At 39.4% G+C, this 18,134-nt stretch overlaps 2 protein-coding genes across 4 annotated transcripts in view; both read right to left on the bottom strand.

Annotated features, from left to right (window-relative positions):
- Positions 1-386: 386 nt before the first annotated feature.
- Positions 387-9,935, bottom strand: LOC109635163 (glucose-6-phosphate 1-dehydrogenase). Of its 2 annotated transcripts, none has more exons than XM_020096131.2 (13): positions 9,852-9,935; positions 8,021-8,142; positions 6,088-6,125; positions 5,882-5,990; positions 5,015-5,232; positions 4,355-4,513; positions 3,511-3,636; positions 3,232-3,325; positions 2,850-3,036; positions 2,507-2,742; positions 1,865-1,941; positions 1,524-1,616; positions 387-1,434 (listed from the first exon to the last, which is right to left on the bottom strand). In XM_020096131.2, exons 1-13 carry the CDS (start codon positions 9,871-9,873, stop codon positions 1,344-1,346), a joined length of 1,572 nt encoding a protein of 523 aa, XP_019951690.1. In that variant the 5' UTR covers positions 9,874-9,935; the 3' UTR covers positions 387-1,343. The 2 variants fall into 2 exon arrangements, with proteins under 2 accessions (XP_019951690.1, XP_019951691.1); XM_020096132.2 differs by having other exon boundaries at positions 9,609-9,861.
- A 1,338-nt stretch (positions 9,936-11,273) lies between these two features.
- The window catches only part of adcy6a (adenylate cyclase 6a), a 35,615-nt gene continuing 28,754 nt past the window's right edge, over positions 11,274-18,134 (bottom strand). For both annotated transcript variants that reach the window (XM_069527417.1, XM_069527418.1), the window contains exons 16-24: positions 17,958-18,116; positions 17,685-17,860; positions 16,354-16,380; positions 16,227-16,256; positions 15,801-15,933; positions 15,384-15,647; positions 14,636-14,840; positions 14,417-14,541; positions 11,274-14,122 (exon numbers count right to left, since the gene is read on the bottom strand). In XM_069527417.1, coding sequence (XP_069383518.1) covers positions 13,994-14,122; positions 14,417-14,541; positions 14,636-14,840; positions 15,384-15,647; positions 15,801-15,933; positions 16,227-16,256; positions 16,354-16,380; positions 17,685-17,860; positions 17,958-18,116 — 1,248 coding nt within the window. In that variant the 3' untranslated portion in view covers positions 11,274-13,993. The remainder of the gene's footprint in view (positions 14,123-14,416; positions 14,542-14,635; positions 14,841-15,383; positions 15,648-15,800; positions 15,934-16,226; positions 16,257-16,353; positions 16,381-17,684; positions 17,861-17,957; positions 18,117-18,134) is intronic.

The following is an 18,134-nucleotide window of genomic DNA, read 5'->3' as shown; positions in this document are numbered from 1 at the left end:
ACCAAATGCAATTGTATTGTGTGACTTCTCTAAAGAATGTTTATCATTGATATTAAATCATTTTTAATAACTATTTATTGCTCTGATGTGAGCCACGCCTCTCCTCATTCATAAAAAATGGCTTAAATAAATATGGAGAATTATTCATTTAATTTAGACTACAGATATGAGGCAGGGGAGATTAGCACTAAACATCATTATTATTTCAGTTTTTATCCAGATTAACAAAATATAGCTTCATTATTGCGGTTTAGAGGTGCCATAATCAAATCTGCATATCTTGAAATGCTGATTCCATTTAAAACATCTTCTCCAAACATCTACTCATTAACAAGTCACTTATTAGCTTATGTGGAACCATAAGAAATGACAACACATGAAACACATTAACAGAAGCAAAACTGTTTTATTGCAAGTTGTGGAAATGTAGCTAGCTTTACATGAGCGTGCTGTGAACAGCAATACGTCATTTGACATTCACTGTTGACCTGTGTCCGACTCCACTGCTGTCGGGATATTTTAAAATAAAAATCAGCAACTTAAATAAACCTGAAAATTGTCAAGAAGTTAATAAATCTACTAAACAAGACAAAGCTTACCGTCCTCGTCCAGAGGGACACTTTGATTTAAGACTATATCAGTATGAATGTATAGAAGTGATGTTGCTTGCCCCTTTACAAACCATAGTCTATTTATCTGTAACATGTTGTCCTGGGTTCAAGGCAGAGGAGGCTACATGAGCACACAAGCTGTAAGAATAGCTTCCACTAAGTGTGATTAATAAATGCAGTCAAAGAATAAAGGTACTACAATCAAATGGTTTGAAGAGTGACAGCTGTTGTTCCTCGTCTCTGCTCAGTCCAGTTTTTGGTGCAGTCAAGTATTTACTCTGGGTGAGCGTGACTCAGATGAGTGTTTTGTTGTTGCTGTGCTCTGTTCTCGTTATTCCATTTACCATCCTGACAAATTAAGACCTAATTAAAAGGAGACGGGGACATGGAGCCAGTTCAGCCATTTATTTTAATCACACAAATATATCCTGGTTTAGATTTTGTTTTTGTTCCCTCTCCAAATGACTTTGGTCCCACATCTAAATTCAAATAAAGACAGCTGCATTCTTAATTCAGGATTCTCTTTTGAATGTCTGCTGAACTGGCTTCAATTGCTACACCTGAGAAATATTTTTTTAAATATCGTCTTTCTTGTTCTTTGCTACTGTGATGGATCCACACGGTGGAAATGCTTCCTCCCTCAGAGACACTCCAGTTCTGTAACATGAGACCACTCACCTGCCCTCCCACTATCCTACCTCTAACTCTACTCCGCCCTCACATCATTGCAATTCACAGTCTGTGAGGGTTGACCCATTTGTAAGTGCCTTTGTAGCTAAATCCAACTCTCTTTGAGAGGTTGTCTGCTTCTGCTGGGCCACGGCTGAAAGAAAAGAGAAACAATCACATGCATCTCTCTGTACTGTGAATTCCTCTTCCAGTTAAAAAGGCAGAGTGAAGGACAACTCCTACCTTCCATATTTGTATGGAATAGGTTTTGGCTTCTCTTTGTCTATGTGATGAAGGAGAGGCGTGAAGATCCTCCATGCTTGTCGTAGTTCATCACTGCAGAGACAAACAATTCAGCGTTTATTGGAAGTCATAAGAAACACAGCTGTCATATCATAAAATCGTAGTATAGTATCAAAACATTTTTACAACTCGTGGATTCCTCCATGCCAAGGCTGAGAATGGAAATGATACTACGCTGCCATCTAGTGTTAAAAACCCACAACTCACATGAAGCACTCATAAAAGACTTGTTTCGTTTCCATGTTGTAAGGTGAGACAGATGCAAAAATAAAAAGACAGACCTGCGCACAAAGTGCATCTGACTCCCACAGAAGACGTCCAGGATGAGACGTTCATAAGCGTCTGGAAGTTTCACATCCTACATAAAGAAGGCACAAGTTTTAATTCAATATTTTCAAATAGAAAAACATTGTAGAGCAAAAGAACATGCAAACAGGCAAATATTTCATGAGACCAAATCCATTGTATTGATTTGATGTTTTTTTTAACCTCGACCAAGGAGGTTATGTTTTCGTCAGCGTTTGTCTGTCTGTTAGTTGGAACTACTGGATTGATTACCATGAATCTTTGTGGAATGATGTGATATGGGACAGAGAAGAACCATTAACATTTGGTGCAGATCTTTTAAATCCCTTTCTTTGACATTTGTCTTTGACATTTGTGAGATTTGATTTGTGATTTTGACATTGTCACTGATTTCCCAGGGAATAATTCATGGATCTTGAGGAGCATTTTCAGGAGACTTTCTGTTTGGTGCAACTTGAGTGAATGCAAGGGGACTGTTGGTCTTTGACGGAGGCATTATAGACAGCAAAAGAATAATCAAGTAAATAACTGGAAGATTTGAAATAAAATAATTGTTAGTTGATGCTTTTTCATTCTTGTACATACAGTAGTACATAAAGAAATCTGCCTGAACCTGCCTTGTATCTACTCTTGTATGTGAGGTCCAGCTCAGTTTCCTCTGGGCTGAAGTAAACGCCGGGTTTCTTGCTCATCATCTTGGCGTAGACGGCTTCGTTGGGCTGCACACGCACCACCAGCTCATTCCTGTGACACTGATTCCCAAAAATGTCCCCTGGGACATCTGTGAACTGCAGCCGCACCTCAGCTTTCCTCTCGTTCAGAGCTTTTCCACAGCGAAGGATGAATGGAACGCCTGAGGAGGATAAAGTCCAGGCCAATGCGTTATGAAAGATTATGAAAGAACACAGCAAAATGTGGCATGACAAGTATTTGCCTTTGTCAAGGGCAAAGTATGTTTACCGTCCCAGCGTTCATTGTGCACATAGAGCACAACGGTGGCGAAGGTGGCCTGAGTGGATCCCTTAGGGACTGTGGGATCATCGAGGTAACCCAGTTTGGCATCTCCCTCGCCTTCTGGATCCCCAACGTACTGACCCAGCACCACGTCCGACATGGACACTGGAGCGATGCACTTCAGCACCTTCACCTACAAGAGAGAAGAAATACATGGAGGGAGGTGGGATGAGCTGTTACAACTGCTAACCTGACTAGTTTAGTGGAATACACTTCATCCAGCAGAATTTAAGAGATATATTTTCATGATCTAGTAAACAGAACTCCTGACTGATGTTAAGCCACTGTCAACAAAGCTACAACAAAAGGTGTGTTTCATTCATTGTACCTTTTCATCCCTGACATCATCAGAGCTGGTGGAAGCTGGTTTCTCCATGGCAACCAGACAGAGCATCTGGAGCAAGTGGTTCTGCATGACATCTCTGATCGTGACAAGAGGAACACGTGGTCACACAAAAGGAATCGTGGATCATGTGATGATGAGGATTTTCTGCATGCAGTGTTTAAGCTGTTACTATTCTCATTTTTATACAACTCCACTCTAAACCTAGATTAAACTATATCATTACACTGCAAAGACAAATCCAAGCAATTTTATTCCCCTCACCGGATGATGCCAAAATCATCAAAGTAGCCTCCTCGTCCCTGGGTGCCAAATGGTTCTTTAAATGTGAGGACGACACAGGCCACGCTGTCCCTGTTCCAGATCGGCCCAAAGATTCGGTTCCCAAACCTGCAACAAACATCACATTATGTTTCTGTGCTCAGCGGCCGACACAGCACGAGGGGCAGCTGTTCATGACAACATCCATAAACATTTATTCTCTGCTTTGTTCCTCATTGGGGCCCAGTTTCTATTTTTTTTGTGTAATATTCACAGGTGTTCTCGAAAAAAAACAAACCAACTGAAACTCAAGCATTGACGTAGATGCACTCTGTGAATGGTGAAAAACCGTAGAGTGCTTAGAGTGGTAATCAAGACATAAATACAGACCATTTATCATTTAAATTAAATTCTTTACAATAATTGCTTCCGTAGAAATAAAACAAAGTTGCAAAAACTATATCTGCTCACAACCCTGGACTTCCTAAATAATAAACGGTGGATTTGACTCGGTGTATTGAACCATTTTAATGCAAAGTATTGTGCTTCTTATCGCTTTCCATTGTGTCAAAATAATATTGTATCTTATCTTATTTTATTTGATCTTCTACAAGCTACTGATCTTTAATTTACTGTTTTATTGACCCTATTTTGAAATAATTATTTGATAAGAATGATAATCATATCAGTTATAAATCCAGGTCAGCCTCTCTGGGACTTTGTTCCTCCATAAAAGTTCACAAGCAAACTTCATTCCAGTTTACATCATCTGATAATCATAATATTCACAAAACTAAAATAAAACTAAATGAATAAAAACAACTTTATCAGAGGATGATTTTCTTACCTGAGCACCATGAGGTTCTGCACCATCTCTTTGCCCAAGTAGTGATCGATGCGGTAGATCTGTTCCTCTGTGAAGAGGGAGGAGAGGTGCGTGGACAGCTCCTCTGAGCTCTGAAGGTCATGTCCAAATGGTTTCTCCACAATCACCCTGGTCCAGCCTCTACACAAACACACACGCACAACCACACTCATCACATCAATTGCACCACTGTAGGTCCAGGCCTTTCAATACTCCGATTGGTCCGAGAATCACAGAAGAATACTGACAACTGTGAGGATCCTTTGTCTTCTCCATTGGGTCGACTTGTGGCGGAAACAGATGAGTTTTTTTCTCTTATGCATCATAGTCACTCAGTTTAATAGGGAAGGGGGGGAGAAATAATGCGATGTAACATAAATGCTAAACTTAATCTTAAGTATGTGGTTCTGTAGCATTGTACAGAGGCAATTCTGCTTCTCAACAAGTCCACATTAAATATAAATGGATTGGGGGAAAAAATAGCGTCACTTGGATATCTGGTTGCACCTATGGAAGCATCAAGAACTTCCAGTGATGAGCTCTGTGTTTGCAGTTATTCAGATGTAGCAGGAAAATGTACGACAGAAATACAGTGAAATGGGTAACACAACAACAGTTAGTAAGACAAGTGTGTGTACGTACTTCGTGCTCATGCAATGGTGCTTGATGTTTCTCGTAACGTCGTGGTAGACGGTGGGGGGCAGGGCCAGGTAGAAGAGACGGTTTGCCTCAAGTCCTCCAGGTAGTGACTGAATGTGTGTATTCAGTTTAGAGAAGGAACTTTCATCAGCATATTTTCCACTGATATACGTGTTCCTGCTGAAGAAGGCCGACAGTCGCTCTGCCTCTGTATCGGCCACCTGCGCCAGAGGGTGAGAACATTTATGCATGCATTGATTTAATTAGGGTGTTTCAAAATGAAGAGACAAAAGTTTGAGTGTGAAAATCCCGAATCAGGAATTAACTTTTTAATATCAGGAGGAAGTTGTTTTAAACATAATTAGAACTCTACTGACTCCTGAAATTTTAGTTGATGATTAATTGTCATTGTGTTTAACAATTTCATTGTCTTTTTCTGTACATTTTATACATACACTTAGTATAAGCGTAATCAAAGTTTAACAACACATAGACCTTGTGAAAAAGAGCAGCTGTTCACCACTGCACAAAGTTGGAACATATATATAAGTTATCATTTGAATAGAAGAAAAACCTGAAAACATGACAGTGAAAAAGAAAAGTGAAAGAAAGAAGAATAGCTGGGAAAATAGGACGAGAGGACAGTAGTGATGAAGTAGTGATCAAATGTCAAATTCAGAAAAGGGACAGAAAGAAAAATGACAATAGGCAAATCTGTGGCATTGAATTGTCTTATTATAGATATTAATACAATAATCAATAATTGACCTTTTAGTTTTAATTTGGGATGAAAAGTTTTTTTATAAATCTGATTGGAACAATAATCTGAGCGACTTTTTAAAAAGATGAATCTCAAATCTCCAATTTCACCTTCAGGTACGGCATGCAAGAAGTCCGGATAGAATCTATTGTCAAGTCAGAGCGAGCAAAGCCGACAAAATATGTCTGCTCAGGGAGGAGGCCGTCTCTGAACAACCACCTAGGAGATAAAGAAAGATAAATATATGGTCACTTCAGTTGAGAGTAATGTCTTTCATTCAGTTCTGCTGTGTAACAAGTGTTCATGTTTCACTCACCAGAGAGTCGGGTAGATTTTCTTCTTAGCCAGATCCCCCTATGGGTACAACCACATAACAACAAATATGATTTCACCTAAAATACAGGTAATGTACACAATCATTATGGGCTGACATGTTACTGTGCTGCTAATTAAACCAGGTAGCAGTATCGTAACTAGTCTGCTTTACATGAGAACAGTAATCCCACAGGGAGCAAGTACTACCAATCAACCAACAGTCTGGAGATAAATAAACTGTCTTGCTATATGTGGAAGAACCTGGTACTTTAGTGCCTCACTAACAGCAAATGTGACACCTTTTGCTATTGTTGCTTGACAAGTTTCATAAAACAAAACATGCCTGTGCATGCCAGGAATTAAAACTCATCCGGTGTACATGCACAGTATCTTACAACATTATCAGAAACAAACTTGCTGCCCTAGTTTTTTCTTCCTGATGATATGGGAGTTGTGCCCTCCCATATCATCAGGAAGACAAAACTATTGATTTAGTATCAGTAAGTAAATGTTTGAAAATGTGGTGGGACTTTGAGTTTTCACTTGGTAATACAAGTGTAAAGGCTATTAAACTCAAAGAAGGAGCCTGCAGTTCACATACTGAAACAGCTGCAGCAACACACACATGAATAAAACACACACACAAACAAACAGCTGCACAAAGAGCAGCCCAGCTCCTCCTCTGAGCTGCCTGTGTGTCACACTGAAAGAAAAACGCTGACTGCCAGTGACACTGCAAAAATCTGCAGCAAAAGAAAGGACACAGTAAATAAACAGCTGATTGAATCCTGAATAGATGTTCAAAGAAGAAACTAAACCAAAACCAATCTTTGATGACGTGATTTATGACAAACAAAATGACTGGTTCTTTTAAAGAATTACTTGGTAGAAAAGATTGGCAGTTTAGTTTACATGTTTTTACAGATAAAAGAATCCCTCTTCGTTTTACATTGTGCCGTCTTATTTGTAGAAATACACAACTTTACATGGAGGATAAATAGACTGGAGTTGTGGCAGAAACATTAACCAAGCAAGAAGGAAATGGTTTTACTTCCTGGTATCCACATCTGAAAAGTATGAGGAAATAGCAAAGAGTGAAAGAGGAGATTTCCATTATGTTCTTGGGTTGTGTCAGTCCATTTTTTCTATTTTAGCAGTAAAATAACAATGACTGGAATAGCACTTGGGAGCTGAATATGCCTGATTTTTTTAATCAACATGTGTGTATTATTTATTTAGAAATCAAACGCCTTATCTTGGTTCTTCCCTGACCCATACCTCCTTGGCATCTGTAAACTACAGAGAACGGCGCAATAGAATAGAATAGAATGCCTTTATTGTCATTGAACAGGTTGTACAATGAAATGACAGTGCTACTCCTTTACAGTGCAAACATATAAGTACAAAAATACTAAAGCTATGATTTGTCTCAGATACTTCCTGGTTTATTTTATACTTTAATCACCAAATTTGAATGCATATATTCCTTTCAGAAAATGCAGTTTTATCAAAGTTCTCATAACATACAGCTGTCTACAATCTAGATGACTGTGTTGTATCTCTTCACATTGTTTGTATCATATACTTCTGAAATCAAACAGCAAAGAGGAACAAGCAAAATTGAGTATTCAGTGTCTTAACTTCAGGCTTTTAAAAGCTCAGACTTGTTCTACTTGTTTGCAGAAGCTCTGTGAAATCCATTTCAACATTTCCTTCATGTACAATTGTTGCAGTAGTTTTAAAGATTTCATCACATGTTCTTTGAAATTGTGGCCAAAAGGGTCCTACCCTGTTTTTTGTTTTTTTTAAATCACACAGTACAACTCTTGTGTTGAAGATTGCTCCAGACCACTATCTCTTGTATTTAATTTCACAGCCTACTTATTTACACTTTACTCAAACAACCTAGACTGTGACCAACCCCCCGGTCTCACCGATGCTCCCATGATGATGAAGACGTGAACGTCAGACTGATGGAACTCTTCATCTTCATGCAACTCCTTCCTTAGCTCCCCAAACACCTCAGAGCGAGAGAGGGGGATGCGGCTCATTTTTCCTTAAAGCAGAAAGATAGAAAATGCAGTTTTACAAGTTAAAACAACAGTTGAGAAGACAGACAGAGACATCCACATTATCTAACAGGAATTATTAGTGCCCCCAAGCCTGTTTCCGCATTATTAACATAGAGTGGTTCAATGGTTTAATGGATTGATGATAAAAAGTAATGACTAGTTGCAGCTCAATTGATGCCTGAAACAGTAGGAAATACAGATTGCATTTTGTAAGACAGCATTGTTTGAAAAATGGTTCACTCTAATATTACGTGTCTATGATTTTCCTTCTTTACTTCCTTCTTCATTATCCAACATGTGAAGAATAGGAGGAGTAACTGTTTGGTTTAGATTAACTTTGAGTCACTTAGACTGAGTCAAATCAGGAACTTAATAACTTTTTTCTTCATTTCAGTTTTTACACCACAGATTTCCTTATATTCCCCATTGCAGACTTCTCATGCAACACTTCTCTAAAAAGCTCTATGACAACATATGAAAACCACACTGTAATAGTAGTGTAGTGTAATACTACAAAGGAACATAGGGCAGCAACTTAACATTATTTCCGTTATCAAATAATCCATATATCATGTTTCCATTTCAAACAAGGAAATATTATGCAATCCATGAATTGGTCTATTGTATGATCTGTAAAACATCAGTTATCCCGATCACAGCATCCAAGAACAAACACTGACATTATCTGGTGTCAGCTTTTGTCCAAACAATTTAAACACAATAAAAAAAAACCTATTTTGCAGTAACTTGCCCAGTTAAGAACCTGAACCATTCAACTATTTGGCATTTTAAATATATTTAAATGTGGTGGATCATATAATAATGACACTGACTTTAACACTAATTACCGTTTATTTCCTGGGTTGTAGTAAGTTTTTGTGCGTTATCTGGTCTTGCTTGTATATTGGTGACTTTAAAAAGAGGATAAATAAGAAAGATTTTCAAAAAGGTTGCTAACATTTTTCACCTCTCTTCTCTCAGCTAGAAGAAGAAACAACACATGGAGGTGATGCACGAGGATTTCTGCCAGAATGTTTCACAACAGCCCCAGAAATAGCCTGACGCACACAAACTATAATGGTGTTAGTCAAATCCTCCACCAAATCCCGTATTTAGAGGACTAAACCTCCTGCAGAGCCCCGCGGCGAAGCTGGATCCCTCCGGGCTAACGACACAAGATAACCCGGGCTAACGTGTTGTCCTTTCGGGGACAGTTGGACAGTTAAAGACATGAGTGTGGTCATGCATATAGGAATGTGATGCTAGTATGTGATGCATGCTAGTAAGCTAACACTAAACAACAAGCTGCTCGTGAGCTTCACACGCTGTTATGACAGCATGATAGGCACTCGCTGCTTGCTAGCTTACTACTGCTACACACACACAGACGCACACAGACACACACAGACACACACAGACAAAGTGAAAGACACAAACTGCTGCTACTCACAGGTCCGGGGTAACGAGCTGATAACCAGGCAGATAAAAGAGCCTCCGAGAGCCCGGAGGAAACACACTACACACCGGCTCACTGACAACCAGCCAGAAAGTCTGCGGCTGGTTACGAGCTCTGTCTGTGTCTGTGTGTGTCTGTTACCCTTCTGTGTGTCTGTGAGTGTCTGTGTCCTGGCCACTTCCCCGTTGGGGTGACACAGCAGATTTAAGAGATTTTATTGGTTTAGCAGAAACTCACCAGCGCTCACTCGACTTCCCATCACTGTCGAGTCCACTGACGTCACAAGGCCTGTCGGTGGGAGGGGCCTCAACGACGAGTGCAATGACCGCTCCTGAAGAACTGATGATTATATATAATATATAATATATAACATGATATAACGTATATAATAGAGTTTAATATATTAGATATAATTTAACTGAATAGAAGCTAACATATATACATGTTGAATACGTTTTTATTTGTATATTATAATACAAATGATAATAATAACTTTATTTGTATAGCAATTATCGAAACAAAGTTACAAAGTGCTTCACTCACAAAACAAATGTGAATGAACTAAAAAGTCTGTTCAATTTAAAGGGCCAAATCACAACATAATAAAGTCAAGAGAATTAATGGATAAGAATAAAGGTCCAGTGTGTAAGATTTAGGTGCAAGGGATATATTGGCAGAAATGTAATGGAGAATAGTCCTCATGATGTTTTCACCAGTTCATTTCATCTAAATTGTATGAATTGTAGTTTTCTTTCCCCCCCAGAAAAGGCCATTTACTGTATATTTAAATACTTTATATTTACATTGAGGGGACCCTCTCTACCATAGACTGTATATAGCTCTCTACGGAGGCCACCATGTATTTTACATTAGTCCAGACTGGACAAACTAAAAACTTTTTGAGTTTTTATGACAATTAAAGGCTGCCACAGGTTCTTTTTCATGTTTGAGGGTTAGGTGAGGGGTATTCTGCTGCAACATGCAATTTCACCACTAGATATCACTAAATTCTACACACTTTGAGCTGTATAACTTGTATGAAAGGTGCTAAACAAATACAGTTAAATATTGTTTTTATTATTGAAGTTAATAGAATAGAATATACTGTAGATGGTGAGAGGCGAATAGCAAGGCATCCTCTTTCATAAACTGATTTTAACTAATTCTAACTAATTTACCTTTGACAATATCTCTGTTGTCTTTTGCTGAGACAAAAGAAGTGAAACCTTGTGTACTTGTGTGAACTCTAATCACATCTTAAGCAGGGCATTGAGTACAGATAGATTTATAATAACACTGGGATGGAGAAGATTACAAGAATAAATTATGAGAGTCTTAATGTTGTGAGAGTAAAGTCATCATTTAAGTTCATGTGCTGTTTTGAAGGCGGGATATCAGGAAATCAGTCTGTCACCTGCATTTCAATGAGGAATGTGGAGCAAGAAAAACTTGTGCAAGATTCTCTTCTGAAGAAAGAACCACACAGACCCGTTGCAAATTTGTTCTTTTGTGCAGGAGGAAATGTTTGGAATTGCAACCATTTAGCTGTGACTTCAACATATGTGTAAACACAGTACTTCTATATCTTACTAGCCACCAGCTGATACATGTTCCTAGCAGATTTAACACCATAATTAAATATATGAACACAAAAAAAACAGCCATTGATTTTTTTTATTTTTTTCTTCAAGGGGAAATGTTATTTTTCTCTTTGTCATAGTCCTCAACTCTTCTTGTCCTTCAGCTTTGCAAAACACTCCCCTCTCAAACTCCTCCAACTCAGGGAAAATACAAATAAAACAAAAACAAATGCGGAAGGATTCATCAGGCCTGAGCAAAACACTGTTTCAGTAGTATGGGGACAACCTCTCTCCCCTCTCATACCCCCCCAAAACATCCCAAGAGTTAACAATCAACACAAGTCTATGGACAGCCAATAGAAATAGGATACATACAATGCACATTTTTATAAACTCATGTCCATTCTATAAACTCTTTGCTTATATGAATCACTCATCATTGGTCACAGTTCACGTGATAGTTGGTGATCTCCCTTACATTGCTGTACTGTGGTGTGCCCACTGTTCCCCGAGGCCAAGTATCATTGCACAGCAGGGGGCCGATAGCACAAGGCTGCGTGAGCTGGCTTTGGTACAAACATGATCAACTGTTGGATGCCATTGTTAGAGTGTGGCGGAAGAGCTGTGAGTCAGGGCTGATTCTCTCGATAACAAAAGTCGAAGCTGGAGAAACAAAGATCACCGTGATGATTAGAATGTTTACATCTCGACAAGCCCTTATCCCGTTCTCTCCGTTCAAACGCCAGCAGTCCAGACAGAGCAAGCAGGCACAGTTCCTGTTAAGTGTTATTCTACAATTTGATTTATATTAACTTAAGGCAATCAAACTCAGCTAGTAGTTTCTTCCACTGAAAGACTGAGTGGGGGAAAATAATAATAGAAGTATGCGTGTCGGCCAAACCAATTCTGCCTGTCCTGTTCACATAGTGTTATACCAGGGATATTACTACTTTGAAGTTTCAATGTATGGGCGGGAGAGCTCATTTCAAAGTCTGACTGAGATTTACAATACTGCAATAGTGGCGTAAATAAAAAAAAGCACAGTGAATCATCTGTAAATGTGTGTTTACTGCTATGCTTACGTGAGCATACACCACTCAGGCTCTGCTGCAAAGGCAGCTAATGGTTATTACTATCTATACATGATCATCACACCTACCACCAGTTGAAATACTGTATTGTACATTAGGATTGAACAGTTGAATTCATTGGCTGCAGTTGATCAGTTGGTACCAGTGAGCTTGAGCTTTTCAACTGGCGTTTTACTAGAAAGCGTGCTGGTCTTTGATCCTTATCATTGGAATGAAATGATCATAATAAGCTTAATAATTAATCAGAATCATCAGAATAATAATAACAACATTAAGAATATACAAATGATGGATACAGAAGTGATACAAAATACCCTACATTAAAACAAACATAAATGAAAACAAGATACCACAATCAGACATGCTTCAAAGCGGTTATGTTTGGCAAGAAAGCAGTTTTGTTGTATCATAAAAACCTCACAGTGAAAATAGTTATGCCCCTCCTGGATTACAAAGCACAGTATTCAGTCAAAATCAATATATTTATATTTTTTTCCTTCATCTATTTCTTCTTCATAGAAGAATCAGGATGTGTGAGACCACTGCGCTGAAATCCAAGGCCCCCCCATCCTGTCCCGATGGCTCTGGAACAACTCTCTGATCTAAGTTCCTTCATATCCATTTGCACCAAAAAATACTTGTCTGAAAGGGAGGGAGCCATTGTTGAAACATACTGTTATGGCTGAAACCCGCCGCCGCGCACGGGCTGCTCAAGCTCTAAGGAACCAACCTGACATAAAATGACAATGAAGAGGATCCTAATTCTAGTCGAAGCTATTTAAACTCCTCAGAGAGCGGAGATAAAAATATATATTTCACTTTCCAATAACATCCATAGTCATCTTTAGCAGTTTTGTCTAGAGGTTGAGGGCAACATTATAATTTAGAACATATTTGATCAGCGTTTTGCTGCCTGAATGACAGACAAAATAAATAAATTGTACACATTATATGAAAATAACGAAGCAGCACTTGCTGCCAGCAGTCGGGCAAAAAAGACAAAAGGTTCAGGTCTGCTGCCTAAAAAAACAGAGGCGGTGGTCATTGCTGACTTTAGCGAGAACATATCAAACATGTCTTGCCTTGCTTTTAGTAAATACTTTAGTCTTTGGTCAATATATTTCTCCTCAGTTTATACATATATTCATACACACACAAATATGCATGTACATACACACTTATAAACGTGTAATAAACTGGATATTTGTGCACGTATGTATTCACACTTTTTCATAAAGGACCTTTTGCACAAAACATCAAGATCGAAATAAATAATTAATCCAGAAACAAAATATGAGTACCTGTTTATAATTCATGAGATAAAAAAATACAGAAAAAAACACAAAGTAAAATTAAAAAGTAGCCTTATGTACAGCGTTAATCTTCTTTTGACACAGGCTAAAAGGCGTTGTTTTAAATAAACAGACTTTGCATCTTTCAAGAAGCCTGAGAGAGAGGCTAGACATGAGAAAAACACTTGTCCTTCAACATGTGTGTGGGCCAAAATGGCTGCCAACCGAGAACATTTTCCTCTCATCAAGAACACTTTCCTTTTTGAAGTCTTAAAAGGGGTTTTCTTCCTCTTCGCTGGGGATTCAAGTGATGGCATCTCTAGTTTTTAGTCGCCCCCTCACACTGTGAGTCCTCACTCAGTGGTGCCGTGTCCATGCTGTGGGAATAGTCCCAGCATCTGCTGTTGCCATGGCTGCTAACTGTTGGGCGGTCCATCATTCAGGAAGTAGGTTGTCATTTCCCCTTTACCTTTGACCTTCACAACCCCACGACACTCCAGCACATAGCCTTTGTTTGCGAGCACCTGGTGGAGGTCTGTGGTCACCTGTGAGCAGAGCAGGAGGCAGAGTCACAGGATATATTTGAAATTTATCCAAAATATTTCTGATCACTTGTTAAAAATCTGACCGATAATTCTTTTCGAACCAGACACAGTTCTATATTTCTTTTGTTTTGGCAGCCTCATCTTCTTTCAAATCGAAATTGGAAATTGACCAGAAAACAAACAACTCGAAATGATGCCAGTGTTTTCTTATGTATTGTGAGTATAGTGTAATTAGACAACTGTTTGCTAAAATGTCATATCAGCTTTTTAAGAGGTCAGAGAGAAAAGTCGTACCTGTATGCGGTCGGGTACACCCGTGCTGTCCATACGACTGGCCACATTGACTGTGTTTCCCCAAATGTCATATTGAGGTTTCCGTGCCCCAATGACCCCTGCTACCACAGGTCCAATATTCAGACCTGGCAATTAAAGATAATTAAAAAAAGAAATACAGTGCATCAACAAAAGCTGCTTTCTTACTGTCTGAGATAGAGAGCGGTCATTTTCTCGTACCTATCTTCATCTGGAAGTTGTTGAAAGAATGCTCGTTGATGTATTTCATCTGTTCTCTTAGTCTCATGGCGTAGTCGGCAAGAGCAGTAATGTGGGAGCGACCCTCCTTGTCGTAGGTGGAGTCATTGAGGCCGGAGGCGGCCATGTAGGTGGAGCCAATGGTTTTGATCTTCTCGAGCTGCCTGAACTTCTCTTCACTGATGATCTGAGACATATTAAAAAAAACTGAATCAGGACTTGTTGTATATCTACGTCATCTCCTTCTCGTCCTGAGTTGTGGTGTGAAATATTGTCTAGCTTCTACTGAACATTATGGTAAAACGATCTGTATCTATATAGTTCTTCTCTAGTCTTGATGACCAGCTCAGTTTTGCCATCCACCTGTTCACACACACATTCATACTGACAGTGCTTCTATGTGCAGGGCATGTTCTGCAGAACTTTATGATGTCACAGTGAAATTGACCTTTGACCTTTTGGATATAAAATATCACTTCATCATTATATTATATTATATATATATACACACACATTTCTCTTAAAACTGTCATAATTAGAGCCTTCATTCTTGAGATATGGCCAAAAACTCAATTCAATGTTAAACATAACTTGATCACAGTCCAACTCAACTCTCTCTGGATACTGTGATTACAAGAAATGTTTTGGACAGATGGACAACCCACAAACTAAACAAAGACAGAGATGAACTGACTGAGCAGAGGTCAAATCTGCAGAATAACATCTTCACCTCATCGAAGTCAGCGATGATCTCATTGAGCAGCCGGAGACACTCCACTCCCTCGTTGTTGGCCTCCAACTCCACATAGAACTCGGAGAAATTGCTGATGGAGGCGAACATGACAGCCACACACTCACAGGACTGGTAGTAGAGCTCGTCGTTACGCCGTTCCCGCGCCAGGAAATGGGCGGCCACGTCTTTAGGCAGAATATTGTGGAGTAGGCGACGATTGTAGGCTTGCAGCTCCTCCATCTCCTCCTTCTCCTCTGTGGCCTGCGAGTGAAGAGTCTTGGTTAGATGTGTTCAGCTCTTATTATAACACATTTGTTTATTCATGGGGAACTTTGAGGCCTCTGCAACAGTGTTAACAGCCTGTTTGCAGTTCAAGTCAAATGGCGTCCTCTAGTGGGGTGAAGCGGTACATACCTGTAATTTCCACAGGAAGTCGAGGCGTGCTGTGGATTCGACCTGCTGGGCGTGCAGGTACAGTGCCAGGACAAAGACTGTGAGGATCACTGGAGTCATGACCCGCAGGGACACTTTGGTCACAACAAATGGGCTGCGAAGAGACAGACTCGTGGTCATACTCGGTTTAAAGATACAGACACTCGCATACATGTTCGTTTTTTATTGAGCATGGATTAGTACAAACGCCTTTTCACTTGCCTCTGCAGAGACTGTACATTATTAGCATCAAAAATATACTATAAGTTTTTTCAAAATAACACATATTTACATTACATTAACTTTAAATGTTGCATTTAAATGTACATGATTACTTTCCATCACAGACTGGAAAATAATTTATTGAAGGTGCTGAAATATTAGGAGGAATAAAGAATACAATCTTACCACTGGTTTGTAGTTTCATTGAAACTGGACCTAAAAGAAAAGAAATACAAAATAAACATTTTGTTAAATAGAACAAATAATAATCATTATATTATTTTATTGAAAGTATTTTAATTTAAGATCTTACCATTGAGCACTAGTTTCATTTAAATCACTGAAAAAAGAAAAATCAGATTATAATACATGATATATTGTAATTTATGCATAAGTGGACGAAGAGTATTGTTAGAAAAATGTTGATGTCTAAAACGACAACTTTTGTTGGACTTTTGTGTTTATGGACTTTTATCTTGTTGTTTCCTTGTGTTTGGTTTTTGGATTCATGTCTCTATTGTTTGCTTATAAAGTTTTGTCCATCCATCATCATACCGCTTATCTTTTTGACCGTCGCAGGGAGAAATGGAATGAATCCCAGCTGACATTGGGAGAGAGTCAGGGGGAAAATCCAGCAGACACAGGGACAGCATGCAAACTCCACACAGTAAAACCACCACCGTGCTGCCTGAGTTTTCTTTTTCCCTTAGTTTTTCCCTGTTTTATTTTGTTGCCTACCCTTGGGTCTCACTTTACATCCTGTCTCTGTCTGCTTTTCCCTCCTTCCCTGATTATCTTGATTCTTTCCACCTGAGTCTTGTTAACTCCTGTATTTAAACCCTGCGATCCCTCCTCTCCACTTTGTCTTGTCAGGTGTATTCCTCATGTTTTCCTCCTGTAAGTTGCTTTGTTTTTTGACCATGCCTTATTACCTCTATGTTTTCTGAACCGATTTCCATGTACCGAACCTTATTTGTCTTATTGAGGACTGTTTGGATCTGTCCTCCAGTGTGACATCAGCATTTGGGTCCTCAGCTTGCTCAGGACATAAGGGTACGGTCACACATAAATGAATATCTCAGGTTAAAGTTCCCCAAAGTTAAACTCCATGTGAAGCCACGCTGCGAATTGCCTCGCCACAGGAAGTGAATGTTTATACGCCCCCTCACTCTCTCAGATTGGAAATGAACAGAAGGCGAAGATTCACCACTGACAAAGTTGCGAATGTGTGACCGAACCTGAACGATAAACACAGAGTCCAACGATAGATCCAAATAGATGAATTGAAAGTCATTTAAAAGTTTAACACAGAACAGATCATGACAATACTGATACACAATGATGGTTTCAATGCTTGAAATGATACAACATTTTTGATAGCTCTAAACAAATTGTGCCAAATTACTTCCAGATTAAATCAACAACTTAAACCTAAATAAAATGGTTTAGATCAGGAAATGAATGAATACGTAAACAAGACAGAATATGACCAAGAATTAGTTTGAGCAGGAAATATTTAGATAGAATATAGAATATAGAATTATGGTTTAACACTTAACAAAAAAGTTCTGTAAACTCTAAGTGCGATCTAACGGCATAACCCTGTCTCCTGCTCTCTCTGTGCATCCAGCACGTGGCACTCACATGGCATTGGAGGTGACAAAGAGGTCGGCGTTGTCGAAAAGTGCTACTTGTGGCCACTCCACCAGCAGCAGGAAGATGAGCTGGATGAGCAGCATGAGGGCCAGCTTCCCTATGCTGCTGATCTGCAGGAACACCGAGCAGGCCAGCAGCGTCAGCAGCACGCTGTAGCTGAAATACTGAGTGGGAGACGGCAAAGAGAGGTATGATCCACAACACATCTCAGGAAAAAAATAAACACGCAAACTAAAAGACAGTGACATAAGATGAACTCACCTCAGGGAAGGGGCAGGAGGGGCCCTGGCTGGGACAGATCTCCAGACCCCCCTCGACAGACACATTCAAGCTGCGGATCAGACAGGGCGTCACCAGGGCTGCAGAGGTGTTCAGCTTCTCTGCAACGCATGTCGCTAAGCTCGTCGTGTCACAAGCAAACTGCAGGAAACACGTGTA

The sequence above is a fragment of the Paralichthys olivaceus genome, chromosome 6 (assembly GCF_024713975.1).
Source record: "Paralichthys olivaceus isolate ysfri-2021 chromosome 6, ASM2471397v2, whole genome shotgun sequence".
In the NCBI taxonomy this organism is placed as follows: Eukaryota; Metazoa; Chordata; class Actinopteri; order Pleuronectiformes; family Paralichthyidae; genus Paralichthys; species Paralichthys olivaceus.
Note: the sequence above shows the minus strand (reverse complement) of the source record. Positions and strands in the feature narration are given on the sequence as shown.